The sequence below is a fragment of the Oncorhynchus tshawytscha genome, linkage group LG10 (genome assembly GCF_018296145.1).
Source record: "Oncorhynchus tshawytscha isolate Ot180627B linkage group LG10, Otsh_v2.0, whole genome shotgun sequence".
Taxonomy (NCBI): Eukaryota; Metazoa; Chordata; class Actinopteri; order Salmoniformes; family Salmonidae; genus Oncorhynchus; species Oncorhynchus tshawytscha.
In genome coordinates, this window is record NC_056438.1 from 7996384 (window position 1) to 8015283 (window position 18900).

General features: G+C 45.6%; 3 protein-coding genes across 3 annotated transcripts in view; 1 reads left to right on the forward strand and 2 right to left on the reverse strand.

Annotated features, from left to right (window-relative positions):
• Window positions 1-16122, reverse strand: part of LOC121847549 (transmembrane protein 151B-like) — an 83382-nt gene extending 67260 nt beyond the window's left edge. Inside the window, exon 1 of the mRNA XM_042329290.1 lies at window positions 15784-16122. Coding sequence (XP_042185224.1) covers window positions 15784-16122 — 339 coding nt within the window. The remainder of the gene's footprint in view (window positions 1-15783) is intronic.
• The window catches only part of LOC112259691 (gastrula zinc finger protein XlCGF57.1), a 1127091-nt gene that overhangs the window by 664373 nt on the left and 443818 nt on the right, over window positions 1-18900 (forward strand). The gene's annotated exons all lie outside the window — the stretch shown is intronic.
• Window positions 15327-18900, reverse strand: part of mus81 (MUS81 structure-specific endonuclease subunit) — a 32441-nt gene continuing 28867 nt past the window's right edge. The window contains 2 exon segments of the mRNA XM_042329405.1: window positions 15327-16865; window positions 16939-17022. Coding sequence (XP_042185339.1) covers window positions 16799-16865; window positions 16939-17022 — 151 coding nt within the window. The 3' untranslated portion in view covers window positions 15327-16798.

The window sequence follows — 18900 nt, forward strand, 5'->3', positions numbered from 1 at the left end:
ACTTTAAACAATGCTACCTTATATAATGTTACTTACCCTACATTGTTCATCTCATATGCATACGTTGATACTGTACTCTATATCATCGACTGCATCCTTATGCAATACATGTATCACTAGCCACTTTAACTATGCCACTTGGTTTACATACTTATCTCATATGTATATACTGTACTCGATATCATCTACTGTATCTTGCCTATGCTGCTCTGTACCATCACTCATTCATATATCCTTATGTACATATTCTTTATCCCCTTACACTGTGTATAAGACAGTAGTTTTTTTTTTGGAATTGTTAGTTAGATTACTTGTTCGTTATTACTGCATTGTCGGAACTAGAAGCACAAGCATTTCGCTACACTCGCATTAACATCTGCTAACCATGTGTATGTGACAAATAAAATTTGATTTGATTTTGATTTGATTTCTCTCTTTCCCCCTCTCTCTCTCTTTCCCCTCTCTCTCTCTCTCTCTTTCCCCCTCTCTCTCTCTCTTTCCCCCCTCTCTCTCTTTCCCCCTCTCTCTCTCTTTCCCCCTCTCTCTCTCTTTCCCCCTCTCTCTCTCTCTCTCCCCTCTCTCTCTCTTTCCCCTCTCTCTCTCTCTCTCTTTCCCCCTCTCTCTCTTTCCCCCTTCTCTCTCTCTTTTCCCCTCTCTCTCTCTTTCCCCCTCTCTCTCTTTCCCCCCTCTCTCTCTTTCCCCCTCTCTCTCTTTCCCCCTCTCTCTCTCTTTCCCCCTCTCTCTCTCTTTCCCCCTCTCTCTCTCTTTCCCCCTCTCTCTCTCTTTCCCTCTCTCCTCTCTCCCCTGTAAAACAATCACTAACCTACACTAGCCTATATGTCTGCTGCTAAAGGCTCTCTTCAAACGTGACTAGCCCCCCTTATAATTGGTATTAGTCGAGACAGGGGATCCCCTGAGAAATGTAATTTAGTGAGACGGGGAGGGGGGGCTGATAGCAGTGGTGTGTGGAAGCCAGGGGAAGCCAGGCTTCTGTGCGTTTCATAAATGTCCTTCAATTCACAAGAGGCTGAATGTATCGCACAGGAGAAAGCATCAGAGAAAAAACTAAACAACAACCCTCTGTCTCTGTATGTGTAGCCCACCTATCTGATGCTGTCTGGTCAAAAAAAGTGTGATATTGTTGCTGCCAGTAGCATTGAATGCAAGGAAATGAATCCAGCGAGCGTTTGGCCTAACTTGATAAACAAATCATACAATAATAGCCAATGGGCATTGAACTAAACTGAGAATGGTCCTGGCGCACCAATAAAAACTGTCAAAGGAAGTCAGTTTAGATTTGGCTTCACACCAATCACATCAGATCAAGCCAAAAGTCATTAACAGGAAAAAAAAACTTGAATTGTTGCATCTGTTTGTATTGTCCTCCGGTGGCTAGCTAGCTAAAATTGGCCCTGTATGACAGAGTGATAGACTGTTTACAGTATGACAGAGTGATACACCGTTTACAGTATGACAGAGTGATAGACCGTTTACAGTATGACAGAGTGATAGACCGTTTACAGTATGACAGAGTGATAGACTGTTTACAGTATGACAGAGTGATACATCGTTTACAGTATGACAGAGTGATAGACCGTTTACAGTATGACAGAGTGATAGACCGTTTACAGTATGACAGAGTGATAGACTGTTTACAGTATGACAGAGTGATACATCGTTTACAGTATGACAGAGTGATACACCGTTTACAGTATGAAGTGAACAGAGAGATGAAGTGATAACCGTTTACAGTATGACAGAGTGAGACAGTATGAGAGTGACAGTTTACAGAGAGACGGTGAGGACAGAGAGACGGAGAGGACAGAGAGACGGAGAGTATGACAGAGAGACAGGAGAGGACAGAGAGACGGTGAGGACAGAGAGACGGTGAGGACAGAGAGACGGTGAGGACAGAGAGATGGTGAGGACAGAGAGATGAAGGAACAGAGAGATGAAGGAACAGAGAGATGAAGGAACAGAGAGACGGTGAGGATAGAGAGATGGTGAGGACAGAGAGATGGTGAGGACAGAGAGATGGTGAGGACAGAGAGACGGTGAGGACAGAGAGATGGTGGGACAGAGACGGTGACAGAGAGATGGCGAGGAGGACAGAGAGACGGTGAGGACAGAGAGATGGTGAGGACAGAGAGATGGTGAGGACAGAGAGATGGTGAGGACAGAGAGATGGTGAGGACAGAGAGATGGTGAGGACAGAGAGATGGTGAGGACAGAGAGACGGTGAGGACAGAGAGACGGTGAGGACAGAGAGACGGTGAGGACAGAGAGACGGTGAGGACAGAGAGACGGTGAGGACAGAGAGACGGTGAGGACAGAGAGATGGTGAGGACAGAGAGATGGTGAGGACAGAGAGATGGTGAGGACAGAGAGATGGTGAGGACAGAGAGATGGTGAGGACAGAGAGATGGTGAGGACAGAGAGATGGTGAGGACAGAGAGATGGTGGGACAGAGAGATGGTGGGACAGAGAGATGGTGGGACAGAGAGATGGTGGGACAGAGAGATGGTGAGGACAGAGAGATGGTGAGGACAGAGAGATGGTGAGGACAGAGAGACGGTGAGGACAGAGAGACGGTGAGGACAGAGAGACGGTGAGGACAGGTGAGACAGGTGGTGGGACAGAGAGATGGTGAGGACAGAGAGATGGTGAGGACAGAGAGATGGTGAGGACAGAGAGATGGTGAGGACAGAGAGATGGTGAGGACAGAGAGAGATGGTGGGACAGAGAGATGGTGAGGACAGAGAGACGGTGAGGACAGAGAGATGGTGGGACAGAGAGATGGTGGGACAGAGAGATGGTGAGGACAGAGAGACGGTGAGGACAGAGAGACAGAGGTGGAGGACAGAGAGATGGTGAGGACAGAGAGACGGTGAGGACAGAGAGACGGTGAGGACAGAGAGACGGTGAGGACAGAGAGACGGTGGGACAGAGAGACGGTGAGGACAGAGAGAGAGGACAGAGAGATGGTGGGACAGAGAGATGGTGAGGACAGAGAGATGGTGAGGACAGAGAGATGGTGAGGACAGAGAGATGGTGAGGACAGAGAGATGGTGAGGACAGAGAGATGGTGGGGACAGAGAGATGGTGAGGACAGAGAGATGGTGAGGACAGAGAGACGGTGAGGACAGAGAGATGGTGGGACAGAGAGATGGTGAGGACAGAGAGATGGTGAGGACAGAGAGACGGTGAGGACAGAGAGACGGTGAGGACAGAGAGACGGTGAGGACAGAGAGACGGTGAGGACAGAGAGATGGTGAGGACAGAGAGATGGTGGGACAGAGAGATGGTGAGGTAGGTAGATGAGGCAGGGAGCAGCGGTCGTGGCAGGCAGACTGCAATGCAGACATGCAGCAGACTGCACAGGAAATATGAAGGGGGAGAGAAAGGGAACGGGGAGGGATGCAGGCATTGCTGAGGATAGAGAGATGGGAATATCGGCCAAAAGAAACTTCCAGGCTGTCGTCTTGAGTAGGACTAGTTATATATGCTGTTGAATAGGACAGGCTACAGCTGCCTATTGATAATGTGTTTAGGACAGGCTACAGCTGCCTATTCATAATGTGTTTAGGACAGGCTACAGCTGCCTATTCATAATGTGTTTAGGACAGGCTACAGCTGCCTATTGATAATGTGTTTAGGATAGGCTACAGCTGCCTATTGATAATGTGTTTAGGACAGGCTACAGCCTATTGATAATGTGTTTATGACAGGCTGCTGCCTATTGATAATGTGTTTAGGACAGGCTACAGCTGCCTATTGATAATGAGTTTCAGAGGGCTGCATCAAACGTGCTGAAATACACTACATGGCCAAAGGTATGTGGACACCCCTTCAAATTGGTGGATTCTACTATTTCAGCCACACCCGTTGCGGACAGATGTATAAAATAGAGCACACAGCCATGCAATCTCCATAGACAAACATTGGCAGTAGATTGGTCTTACTGAAGAACTCAGTGTCTTTCAACGTGGCACCGTCATAGGATGCCACCTTCCAACAAGTCAGCTCGTCAAATTTCTGCCCTGCTAGAGCTTCCCCCGGTCAACTGTAAGTCCTGTTATTGTGAAGTGGATTCATTTAGGAGCAACAACGGCTCAGCCACGACGTGGTAGGCCACACAAGCTCACAGAACGGAGCCGCCGAGTGTTGAAGCATGTAGCGCATAAAATGTGTCTGTCCTCAGTTGCAACACTCACTACCGAGATACAAACTGCCTCTGGAAGCAACATCAGCACAATAACTGTTCATCGGGAGCTTCACGAAATGGGTTTCCATGGCCGAGCGGCTGCACACAAGCCTAAGTTCACCGCTTTAGTGGTGTAAAGCTCGCCGCCATTGGGCTCTAGAGCAGTGGATCCGCGTTATGTGGAGAGATGAAATCAAGCTTCGCCATCTGGCAGTCCGATGGACGTATCTGGGTTTGGTGGATGCCAGGAGAACGCTACCTGCCCCAATGCATAGTGTCAACTGTAAAGTTTGGTGGATGCAGAATAATGGTCTGGGGCTGTTTTTCATGGTTTGGGCTCGGCCTCTTAGTTCCAGTGAAGGGAAAACTTAATGCTACAGCATAGAATGACATTCTAGATGATTCTGTGCTTCCAACTTTGTGGCAACAGTTTGGGGAAAGCCCTTTCCTGTTTCAGCATGACAATGCCCCCATGCACAAAGCGAGGTCCATACAGAAATGGTTTGTCAAGATCAGTGCGGAAGAACTTGACTGGCTTGCACAGAGCCCTGACCTCAACCTCATCGAACACCTTTGAAATGAATTGGAAGGCCGACTGCGAGCCAGGCCTAATCAACCAACATCAGTGCGTGACCTCAATAATGCTCTTGTCGCTGAATGGAAGGAAGCAAGTCCTCACAGCAATGTTCCAACATCTAGTGGAAAGCCTTCCCAGAAGAGTGGAGGCTAATATAGCAGCAATATTCCAACATCTAGTGGAAAGCCTCCCCAGGAGAGTGGAGGCTGTTATAGCAGAAATATTCCAACATCTAGTGGAAAGCCTCCCCAAGAGAGTGGAGGCTGTTATAGCAGCAATGTTCCAACATCTAGTGGAAAGCCTTCCCAGGAGAGTGGAGGCTTTTATAGCAGCAATGTTCCAACATCTAGTGGAAAGCCTTCCCAGAAGAGTGGAGGCTGTTATAGCAGCAATGTTCCAACATCTAGTGGAAAGCCTTCCCAGAAGAGTGGAGGCTGTTATAGCAGCAATGTTCCAACATCTAGTGGAAAGCCTTCCCAGGAGAGTGGAGGCTTTTATAGCAGCAATGTTCCAACATCTAGTGGAAAGCCTTCCCAGAAGAGTGGAGGCTGTTATAGCAGCAATGTTCCAACATCTAGTGGAAAGCCTTCCCAGAGGAGTGGATGCTGTTATAACAGCAATGTTCCAACATCTAGTTGAAAGCCTTCCCAGAAGAGTGGAGGCTGTTATACCAGCAATGTTCCAACATCTAGTGGAAAGCCTTCCCAGAGGAGTGGAGGCTGTTATAACAGCAATGTTCCAACATCTAGTTGAAAGCCTTCCCAGAAGAGTGGAGGCTGTTATACCAGCAATGTTCCAACATCTAGTGGAAAGCCTTCCCAGAAGAGTGGAGGCTGTTATAGCAGCAATGTTCCAACATCTAGTGGAAAGCCTTCCCAGAGGAGTGGATGCTGTTATAACAGCAATGTTCCAACATCTAGTTGAAAGCCTTCCCAGAAGAGTGGAGGCTGTTATACCAGCAATGTTCCAACATCTAGTGGAAAGCCTTCCCAGGAGAGTGGAGGCTTTTATAGCAGCAATGTTCCAACATCTAGTGGAAAGCCTTCCCAGGAGAGTGGAGGCTGTTACAGCACCAAAGGGGGGACCAACTCCATATTAATGTTCATGATTTTGGAACGAGATGTTGGACCAGCAGACATTTTGTAGTACTATGTAGCATATTATACAGAGAGCCATTATAGTGCCTGTAAGAGTATTTAGACACTTAAAACTAGTTGTTTTGAATTTGTCACTCTTTTTAGTTAATTTTAATCTTTGCTTATCAACAACAGGCGGCATTGTCCACACTCAGACATAATGTAATTTACAGTAAAGTTGGATGTGGTAATGCTTTGTCCCTATTTGGATGCGGTAATGTATTTGGATGTGGTAATGCTTTGTCCCTATTTGGATGTGGTAATGCTTTGTCCCTATTTGGATGTGGTAATGTATTTGGATGTGGTAATGCTTTGTCCCTATTTGGATGTGGTAATGTATTTGGATGTGGTAATGCTTTGTCCCTATTTGGATGTGGTAATGTATTTGGATGTGGTAATGTGTTTGGATGTGGTAATGTATTTGGATGTGGTAATGTATTTGGATGTGCTATAAGGCAACATTAGTTTCCCCTTTGACAAAAAAACATCTTGTGGAATTATATATATTTTTTAAATGCTAATGTAAAAAAAAAACAATTGAATTAACCAATAATGTATGTTGATGCTACTGTAACGGATGTGAAATGGCTAGCTAGTTAGCGGTGTTCGGGTATGGGCGAGGGGACGGTCTAAAGTTATACTGTTACACTACTACTATGTGCAATATTTAATTGTGTTTCCATATGATAACAATAGCCTAATATATTTAATATGCCATAAAAAATAAAAAAATTAAAACAATAATTTAAAGTTTCACTCAATTCATTCAAATGAACTTAATAATTATGACACACCCTTCGTTGTTGTCATTGGTTAAGCTAATTGCCTCGTTTTGTGTAAATAACCTGGTTAAAGCATTCATGACATCACCCTGAAGAAGACACAGTGATGCAGAAACGTTGGTGGGTTGTTTTTTTCTACCCAATAAATGACTGGGAGTTTATATATAGAGCTGTTTCTTTTTAGCTGCTTCTAGTTTATTCCCCGTTAGTCAGCACCTCAACATAAAATACGTTTCTCTGGGTGTGCGCCAGCTCATGTTTTTTTTTATAGGACTATAGACCTACCGTGCCTATAAATTGGCAATTCCTTTCTAGGCTAAAAGTGATGAGTAGGCCAAGGCATGCGTCTTCAGTCACATGTTATAATCTACAGTAAAACTTGCACCATCACCCATAACAACAAGGCCACGGAAAGCAAAGGTGTCAAATCTATAAAAACGAAGGATAAATTAAAAAGGCGCGTCTGATCTATTGATGGACCTTAAAGACAATTAGGATAAACGCGCGTGTCCCCCATGTAGCCTATACACCAGTCAGTCACACCGCAGTGTTCCCCTACCTCCTCTCTCCCTGCTCCGTCTTCTAAGGTCTCCTCTCCTGTCTCCGGTGGTACTGGCACCTCCGTCTGCATTTTATCTTTCCTCTTCCACCCTGACACGTGTTCTCCCGTTAGCTCTACGGTTAACGGTGCCAGGGATGGGGACCCACCCCAGCAGTGGCGGCCCTGGCCAGAGGCTGGGACCACCTCCTCGGCACTGCGGGAGTCACCCCATCCGTCGCCGGTCGAGATCCGGTTTCACTGTAGTGATGACAGTACAGCCTGCGGCAAATGCGCATAATCCACGCCGATTGAACGTCGTCTCTGTCGGGATCAAAAGAGTTCATTCACTCGGTGCCTCTCGGTTCATCTTCACGCCTTCCATGGTTTGATTAATTCACCTTTCCCATACAAACATAGCATAGATTAGACAAAACCCCGATTTCTTCCGTTAATAAAGATTATATTAACGTCTGTTCGTTAGCCCTGTGCGCTTCAGTGCTTGGCCGTGATAACGCGAAGCTTCTAGGCTTCGTTCTAGGCGCAGGTGGGGCGGTGTGAGTGCATACGCTCGAGATGACTAATGCTGAGTTCATGTGCTATTCGGAATTAGAAAACTCTGAAATGTCCAACTTGCTAACTGGTTGTAGATATACACGTGCCGCGTTCAACCGGTTAGCAAGTCGAACATATCCGAGTGTCCTAGTTCCGACTCGAACATGAACGCGGCATTAGCCAACGGTTACGGTTTCGTTCAGAGTGAGCACGAGGGGCAGGCACGAGAGCGCTGATGTGAAAGATGGATGGGTAGGAGGAGGATGTTTTTCCGAAGGCAGACAGCAATCTCGGTAAAAGGCAAAACCAGGAACAACCGATTCCTTTTCTATGGTAAACTGTTTATGATTTTTTAAAATTAAAATAACGATAAAACCATCTGTGGTAGTTATTTTCTTTCTATTTGTCTCCTTAGAACTAGAAGGTTTCATCTGTATGCCCACTGACGTCACCCACCACCTGAGCATATAGCCTACATACATTAGAGATGCGCAGGTCAGCTGTTTGTTCACCTGGTCGAGCAGCATTTGCTAATAACAACATTCTCAACCGCATAATTATATGTGATCAAGTGAACATCTGAGACCGAAAAGTCAGGAAAATCATAAGCAGAAACATAGGACTATCTTTAAAAAAAAAAAAAGAGGTTGCAGATGGGTTATTAACAATTGTGGGTGAGGTTGACCAAACAGCTGACCCATGCATCACTAATCCACCACAGGAGGTTGGTGGCATCGTAATTGGGGAGGACAGGCTCATGGTAATGGAGTGGAATGCTATCAAATACATCAAACACATGTAATCCACACAGTATTTCATGACCCTAAAACCGCCAACCACAGCTTCGGACTGCAGTAAATGAGCCAACCGGTGCATAACTAATATACATCAACAACATATACAGTAGGGTAGATCTACAGACAACTTACACTGAGTATACCAAACATTAAGAACACCTTGCTAATAGGTGTTCTAGAACACACCTCCCCTTGTCCTCAGTTCGTGGTGGCATGGACTCTACAAGGTGTCAAAAGTGTTCCACAGGAATGCTGGCCCATATTGACTCTATTGCTTCCCACAGTTGTGTCAAGTTGGCTGAATGACCTGTCGTGGAGGGACACTTGAAGCCAATATTACATTAATAATTCTTTATTATCAGCAAGCTGGAGAGGTTCCAGCAAACGTAATGCACCACAGTAGACGTCGGTCAGAAGCTCTTCTGAGTAAGTCCCATTAGTTCTCTTATATACGGCTATACAAACAAGTCATATCACCATGATTTACATTATTCATTATTCATCATTAACTCTGGTTCCTACATGTGACTGACCAATACCTCGCAAGGTTTCTTCTCTCAAAGCTGACAACTTGAAACTGAGATACCCCTTTCGGTTCTCAAAACAATGTTCAGGGCGTACTGACAAATTGCTTATACTTATAGTGAGGATCCCTCCAAGGCACGATCAGTCACTCGCATGAATCCAGTGAAATTAGTCGGCAGAAAAGCAACTGTGTACAACCTGATACACACAAACATAACATGTTCCCTCACAGTCCTTTGGGTGGTGGACCATTCTAGATACACACCGGAAACTGTTGAGGATGAAAAACCCAGTAGTGTTGCAGTTTTTGACACAAACCGGTGTGCCTGGCACCTACTACCCTACCTTCTGAATAGCACACATCCATGTCTCAAGGATTAAAAGTCCTCCTTTAACCTGTCTCCTCCATAGTGGGGTTTTAGCATGTAAATCTTGGTTGGGCAAACACATGTTTTTTAATGCATGCCAGCAAAGCCACTACACAACACAACACAATATATTCATTGCACTATAACGGTGACGAACGGTGCTATAAATTGTTAACATAAAGCTGTCCAAACAGCAGAGTCCCAACACCTTACCACTGCTACACCTAGCTATCAGCAGAGTCCCAACACCTGACCACTACTACCCTGGCTATCAGCAGAGTCCCAACACCTTACCACTGCTACACCTGGCTATCAGCAGAGTCCCAACACCTTACCACTACTACACCTGGCTATCAGCAGAGTCCCAACACCTTACCACTGCTACACCTGGCTATCAGCAGAGTCCCAACACCTTACCACTACTACACCTGGCTATCAGCAGAGTCCCAACACCTTACCACTGCTACACCTGGCTATCAGCAGAGTCCCAACACCTTACCACTGCTACACCTGGCTATCAGCAGAGTCCCAACACCTTACCACTGCTACACCTGGCTATCAGCAGACTCCCAACACCTTACCACTACTACACCTGGCTATCAGCAGAGTCCCAACACCTTACCACTGCTACACCTGGCTATCAGCAGAGTCCCAACACCTTACCACTACTACACCTGGCTATCAGCAGAGTCCCAACACCTTACCACTACTACACCTGGCTATCAGCAGAGTCCCAACACCTGACCACTACTACACCTGGCTATCAGCAGAGTCCCAACACCTTACCACTGCTACACCTGGCTATCAGCAGAGTCCCAACACCTTACCACTACTACACCTGGCTATCAGCAGAGTCCCAACACCTTACCACTGCTACACCTGGCTATCAGCAGAGTCCCAACACCTTACCACTGCTACACCTGGCTATCAGCAGAGTCCCAACACCTTACCACTACTACACCTGGCTATCAGCAGAGTCCCAACACCTTACCACTGCTACACCTGGCTATCAGCAGAGTCCCAACACCTTACCACTACTACACCTGGCTATCAGCAGAGTCCCAACACCTTACCACTGCTACACCTGGCTATCAGCAGAGTCCCAACACCTTACCACTACTACACCTGGCTATCAGCAGAGTCCCAACACCTTACCACTGCTACACCTGGCTATCAGCAGAGTCCCAACACCTTACCACTACTACACCTGGCTATCAGCAGAGTCCCAACACCTTACCACTGCTACACCTGGCTATCAGCAGAGTCCCAACACCTTACCACTACTACACCTGGCTATCAGCAGAGTCCCAACACCTTACCACTACTACACCTGGCTATCAGCAGAGTCCCAACACCTTACCACTGTTACACCTGGCTATCAGCAGAGTCCCAACACCTTACCACTACTACACCTGGCTATCAGCAGAGTCCCAACACCTTTCCACTACTACACCTGGCTATCAGCAGAGTCCCAACACCTTACCACTGCTACACCTAGCTATCAGCAGAGTCCCAACACCTTACCACTACTACACCTGGCTATCAGCAGAGTCCCAACACCTTACCACTGCTACACCTGGCTATCAGCAGAGTCCCAACACCTTACCACTGCTACACCTAGCTATCAGCAGAGTCCCAACACCTTACCACTACTACACCTGGCTATCAGCAGAGTCCCAACACCTTACCACTGCTACACCTGGCTATCAGCAGAGTCCCAACACCTTACCACTACTACACCTGGCTATCAACAGAGTCCCAACACCTTACCACTACTACACCTGGCTATCAACAGAGTCCCAACACCTTACCACTACTACACCTGGCTATCAACAGAGTCCCAACACCTTACCACTGCTACACCTGGTTATCAACAGAGTCCCAACACCTTACCACTGCTACACCTGGCTATCAGCGGAGTCCCAACACCTTTCCACTGCTACACCTGGTTATCAACAGAGTCCCAACACCTTACCACTGCTACACCTGGCTATCAGCGGAGTCCCAACACCTTTCCACTGCTACACCTGGTTATCAACAGAGTCCCAACACCTTACCACTGCTACACCTGGCTATCAGCGGAGTCCCAACACCTTACCACTACTACACCTGGCTATCAGCGGAGTCCCAACACCTTACCACTGCTACACCTGGCTATCAGCAGAGTCCCAACACCTTACCACTACTACACCTGGCTATCAGCAGAGTCCCAACACCTTACCACTGCTACACCTGGCTATCAGCAGAGTCCCAACACCTTACCACTGCTACACCTGGCTATCAGCAGAGTCCCAACACCTTACCACTGCTACACCTGGCTATCAGCAGAGTCCCAACACCTTACCACTGCTACACCTGGCTTTCAGCGGAGCCTTGTCTGGCAGCGAAACAGTTAATTTAGTCTCATTTACTGCCTTTTAAGAAAACATAACTATTATTGCTGACTTGCTTAAACAAATGTGTTTTTTCTACTGACAATTGAGATGTACAAACTATGGCATAAGGGGAGGACGAGTGGATAAGAGGCAACTTGTTATTTCGATTAAGACATTAATGAGCGAGATAGGACGGACGTAGTCAATATAACTATTAGTGGCTCCAGAGTGGCGCAGCGGTCTATGGCACTTTATCTTGGCGCTAGAGGCATCACTACAGACCCTGGTTCGATCCCAGGCTGTATCACAACCGGCTGTGATTGGGAGTCCCATAGGGCGACGCACAATTGGCCCTGAGTTATTCAGGTTAGGGAAGGGTTTGGCTGCTGAAGGCCGTCATTGTTAAATAAGAATTTGTTCTGAACTGACTTGCCTAGTTAAATAAAGGTTTAAAAAAAATTGTTCAGCACTTTTGAAATGTACAGCGACAGAATTCAGAACATGGGTCGTTCTTCAGTATTCTCCCTGTACACCAAGTCAGAACCATAGGATAAATAAAGGGGGCTTATAAGCAGACAATGAAAGCTCTTACAATATTCGATGATAACATTGATCTAAAACAGGTTATGGGCTACATATGCTCTACAGGTCAGAACAGTAGGCTAAATTATGAGAGGGAAAAGGGACAAATTATTTGGGTGAGGCACATGGACTAACAGCTTACTACACAACATACACTAAATATTACTAAGTGCAAATCCACATGATGAAATAATAACCAAACGACCTCCCCGTCTCTGTTTTTGTTAAAAGCTGAGGGATGGGCCTGGAGAAATCTAACCACTCTCAGATGAATAGACAAAGCTATGGATGCAAGGACTGACCATCAATGATATAAACATTTTTAGTTTTAACCATGTTATGAGGCTATGCAGTGTTTGTTTACATTTAGAATGTTTACAAACATTGGAGTAAAATAAGCTTATGTTTTGGGTTCTCATGGAGTGTGACAGCTGAACTAAGTTCATGAGGCATTTATAAGTTATATTCTTCAAGAATCAATTAATATAAAAACATATATATAATTTATAATAAATCCAAAAATGGATGTAGCAACTAAAGATTGCCCCTTTAAGTCTATTAAAAGTGTGTGAGTTTGAGCCATTAGGCCGACGGATGTTTAAATTTTATTCCATAGGCTGGGATCTGCAATATGCAGCTGTTATTCCATAGGCTGGGATCTACACTATGCAGCTGTTATTCCATAGGCTGTGATCTGCAATATGCAGCTGTTATTCTATAGGCTGGGATCTGCACTATACAGCTGTTATTCCATAGGCTGGGATCTGCAATATGCAGCTGTTATTCCATAGGCTGGGATCCTCAATATACAGCTGTTATTCCATAGGCTGGGATCCACACTATACGCTGTTATTCCATAGGCTGGGATCTGCAATATGCAGCTGTTGCAAGATCGCATTTTTGACTGGCTGTCCACTGATATAAAAACAATGAATGATAAGCAGCTTAAACTTCTTGAATTCAACCATTATTGGGTTCAAATACACATTTAGATTTGTGAACAGCCGTCCAGAATCACCACAATCCGTAAAGTGCAAATAGCTAAATGAGAGAGCAGCAGTGTGATTCACATCAATGCGCTGTGTAGATATCAATAAGAAGTGACATCCGTATCGCTGTAGACTACACCACTGCTGTCATCCTTACCTCCAAGCGTTGGATAATCTTTGGATGCTGACAGCAGTCACACCATTGGAAGACATAGATTGGTACTGTAGCCTACAAAAGAATATTCCTGCTCTTTTCCCACAATCCATCAAACACATTTGATGTGTCATCATAGTGGTCTCTGACATCATAGTGGTCTCTGAATTATGGTCAGACTCGCTCACATTTAACAAATGTAAACTTGCTCCTTTTTCAATGCTGATTTGAAAGCCATTAAAAAAACAGAATTATTTTATTTTAATTTTTTTTTCTCTTCTCGCAAACATCATTTTTGAATGTAAAAGTAATCAAGTTTTTAAAAGTATCTAATCTGATTACAAGATTTTTTTTCTGGTAATGTAACGGAATCCCTTACATGTTACTGACATCAGTTACTCCTCAACCCTGCTGGCATATTACATCATTTCTGAAACAATTAAAGTATTCTCTCTGTACACCAAGTCAGAACTGTAAGATAAATAAAGGGGGCATATAAGGAGACAGTTAAAGCTCTTATAATATTAGATTAAATTTGTCTAAAATAGGTTATAGGCTACATGTGCACCACCAAGTCAGAACAGTAGGTGAAATTAAGAGGTGAAAATAGACCAAATTATCAGGGTGAGGCATAGGGGCTACTAACAGCTTACTACACAACATACACTTAGTATTACTTTCTTAGCTACAGTATACATATCTCCCTGGCATATTACATAATTTATGCAGCAGCATACAAGACATTTTTGGACTCACCTTGTACTGTACTCACTTGAACAGGAAGGTGGCGCGGCAGTCCTTCGTGGGCAAATTGCAAATTCTGTCATCAAACTTTGACATCAAAGTCTGTCATTCTCTGGATTTATGCTGCTTTCAAGACAACTGGGAACTCGGGGGGCAAGGTTGAATCATGACGTCAGTGATCTTCAGGTCGTAGCTCTAGAAAGAGTCCCGAGTTCCCGACTTGTAATTCTGAGTTGGATGACCATTTTAAGCTTGGAAAAGAGACCCTTAAACCCAGACTTGGGACCACACAGCTACTCCACTGAATAGCAGTATAGTGATTGCTTTGCAATTCTTGCAGTTAGCCACTGATTCCTTCCAAACCACTCATTGCTGGATTTGCGATTTCCAGTTTTGTAATTTTTATTTACCTTAATTTAACTAGGCAAGTCAGTTAAGACAAATTCTTATTTTCAATGACGGCCTAGTAACAGTAGGTTAACTGCCTTGTTCAGGGACAGAACAACAGATTTGTACCTTGTCAGCTCGGGGGTTTGAACTTGCAAAACCTTTTGGTTACTAGTCCAACGCTCTAACCACTAGGCTACCCTGCTGTTTATGTTCTATGGCCGATGAGCACCGATACATTTTTATCTAAAATTAATCTTCATATGACAAGGGTTAAAAAAGGATTTGACAGGAGATTGTCGACGTGATTCATGATGATTGATTTATCTGTGGCCAATGACCTTGAGCCTCCTTGGATGGGCACTTCTTAATGTAACTGTATTGCAGCACCCAATGGGTTTGAATTTTCAAACTCTCCCCATAGATTTTGCGGTGACGTAGTGTCCTCATGAGTGACAGAACACTGGGCCAATCACAGCGCAACTAGAGAACATCAACCCCTACGCTCCGTATCTTCCTCTGGCTGCCCCACCACCACAGAAAGCACTGAGCTAGACTGAAACACCTGTATTTTGGAGGTGCCTTCCTCAAGAAAACAAAACAAAAAAGAGACCATGGTTTGTATGCGGCTTTATTACATGGTTTACATTCTCTGCAAACTGATGTGTGACACACGTATCAACGCCAAAATAACATAAAAACAAACTTCTTTTTTTTTCAGCTTAAAAGGCAGGGTTCAAAACAGAATGACTTGTTGCCACTGTCCCTCTTCATCAGCACTGACTGAACCCGTCCCCTCCTCTTCATCAGCACTGACTGAACCCGTCCCCTCCTCTTCATCAGCACTGACTGAACCCGTCCCCTCCTCTTCATCAGCACTGACTGAACCCGTCCCCTCTTCATCAGCACTGACTGAACCCGTCCCCTCTTCATCAGCACTGACTGAACCCGTCCCCTCTTCATCAGCACTGACTGAACCCGTCCCCTCCTCTTCATCAGCACTGACTGAACCCGTCCCTCCTCTTCATCAGCACTGACTGAACCCGTCCCTCCTCTTCATCAGCACTGACTGAACCCGTCCCCTCTTCATCAGCACTGACTGAACCCGTCTCCTCCTCTTCATCAGCACTGACTGAACCCGTCTCCTCCTCTTCATCAGCACTGACTGAACCCGTCTCCTCCTCTTCATCAGCACTGACTGAACCCGTCTCCTCCTCTTCATCAGCACTGACTGAACCAGTCTCCTCTTCTTCATCAGCACTGACTGAACCCGTCTCCTCTTCTTCATCAGCACTGACTGAACCCGTCCCCTCTTCATCAGCACTGGCTGAACCCGTCTCCTCTTCATCAGCACTGACTGAACCCGTCTCCTCTTCATCAGCACTGACTGAACCCAGTCTCCTCTTCATCAGCACTGACTGAACCCAGTCTCCTCTTCATCAGCACTGATTGAAGTGGATTTAACAAGTGACATCAATAAGGGATCATAGTTTTCACCTGGTCAGTCTCATGGAAAGAGTAGGTGTTCCTAATGTTTTGTACACTCAGTATATTAGGGCCGTTTTAAGCAAAAATGCTTTAATGTGATAAACTGGAACAGCTCTGGGAGTTATGGGTAATAAATGCATTTATAACAGTGATGACAACAACAAAGAATATTTCTCCAAACTACAGCCAAGACTTTAATTCATTCTTAACCATAATTTCTGGAACTTTTTAAAATAATACTTTATTTGATCCTTTATTTAACTAGGCAAGTCAGTTAAGAACAAATTCTTATTTTCAATAATGGCCCTAGGAACAGTGGGTTAACTGCCTTGTTCAGGGGCAGAACCACAGATTTGTACCTTGTCAGCTCGGGGATTCGATCATGCAACCTTTCGGTTACTAGTCCAACACTCTAACCACTAGGCTACCTGCTGCCGCACTTGACTAGAAAATAGTGGAAAAATCACAACAATAGCAGCATTTACATATAGGTTTACATTGGCAGGGAATGACTTAAACACTACGTTGTAGAGGTGTGTTGTGGTGTGTGTGTGTGTGTGTGTTGTGGTGTGTGAGTGTGAGCGAGAGTGTGTGTGTCTATGACAGTGCTCCTTTCGTACAGTAGAGCTGGTAAACTGTGCGACTCAAAGCTGGACCCAAGTTCCTGAAATGCAAACAGAACCAACAATAAGCAGTCCATTAAATCAACGTCTGCCGTTCTTTTCATACCTTCTCACCTTTTCAGTTTTCCATATCGGATGGAGGAGAGTAGTTTCTCTCTTTCTGTGTCGCTGGGGCACTGCTCATACGCTTTCAACAGACTGGAGGGATGAGAGGAGAGAGAGAGATGAAAGGAGAGAGATAAAGGACTTGCTGGTATGCCATCTCTAGTCAACAAGAACACAAGTATAGCCCATCTGTAAATAGCCCATCCGTAAATAGCCCATCCATAAATAGCCCATCCAACTACCTCATCCCCAAATTGTTATTTATTTTTTGCTCCTTTTCACCCCAGTATCTCTACCTGCACATCCATCTTCTGCACATCTATCACTCCAGTGTTTAATTGCTAAATTGTAACTATTTTGCCACTACGGCCTATTTGTTGCCTTACCTCTATTATCCTACCTCATTTACACACACTGTATATAGACAGACTGGCCTACCTGGATAAATAAAGGTTAAATAAATAAAACATTGAAAGTAGCCAGCCCCCCCTCACCTACGTCAACGGAGAGACCAGCCCCCCCTCGCCTACGTCAACGGAGAGACCAGCCCCCTCGCCTACGTCAACGGAGAGACCAGCCCCCTCGCCTACGTCAACGGAGAGACCAGCCCCCTCGCCTACGTCAACGGAGAGACCAGCCCCCTCGCCTACGCCAACGGAGAGACCAGCCCCCTCGCCTACGTCAACGGAGAGACCAGCCCCTCTCGCCTACGTCAACGGAGAGACCAGCCCCCTCTCGCCTACGTCAACGGAGAGACCAGCCCCCTCTCGCCTACGTCAACGGAGAGACCAGCCCCCTCTCGCCTACGTCAACGGAGAGACCAGCCCCCTCTCGCCTACGTCAACGGAGGAACCAGCCCCCTCTCGCCTACGTCAACGGAGGAACCAGCCCTCTAACTTCTAGACAAGACAAATGCTTCTAGAAAGAAACAACCTAAAAAGAGCTCTATACTTCACTACTTTTGACCAGGACCCATAGGGCTCTAGTGCACTATGTAGGGAATAGGGTGCCCTCTGACCCCTAACTGCATGACTGGAGGAGAAACTATGGGTCAGTGACTGGAGGAGAAACTATGGGTCAGTGACTGGAGGAGAAACTATGGGTCAGTGACTGGAGGAGAAACTATGGGTCAGTGACTGGAGGAGAAACTATGGGTCAGTGACTGGAGGAGAAACTATGGGTCAGTGACTGGAGGAGAAACTATGGGTCAGTGACTGGAGGAGAAACTATGGGTCAGTGACTGGAGGGGAAACTATGGGTCAATTAATCATCTTTGCCTGAGAGACGACATACTCAGCTTTAACGTGCGCCCCAAATTGCACCCTATTCCCTCATAGGACTCTGGTCAAAAGAAGTGCACTTTTTGTGACAAAATGGTGCTTCCAGAGCCAGCGTCAATCAATCAACTATCTGATCAATCAATGACCTTGTCAATCAACTAATCAATCAGAGATAGCCAAAGCTCGACACAGAGAGAGCCAGGGATTTGGGAGAGATCGACCGAGAGAGAGACAGAGGGACAAGCTTTTTACCAAATCATCGTACGACAGACCATGTATTCACCCTGCACACTTTAATTGACAAACAAACCAACCAAAACAAAGGCAAAGTCTTCTCATGCTCTGTTGACTCAATTTCACATGAGGGTCTGTTATACAAATTGGTGGAAAGTGGTGTTGGGGGAAAAACATAGGACATTATAAAATACATGTAAACAAACAGCAAGTGTAAAGTTAAAATAGGCAAAAAACACATTTCTTTCCACATGGCTGTGGGGTGAGACAGGGATGCAGCTTGAGCCCCACCCTCTTCAACATATATATCAACGAATTGGTGAGGGCACTAGAACAGTCTGTAGCACCTGGGCTCACCCTACTAGAATCTGAAGTCAAATGTCTGTTTGCTGATGATCTGGTGCTTCTGTCACCAACCAAGGAGGGCCTACAGCAGCACCTAGATCTTCTGCACAGA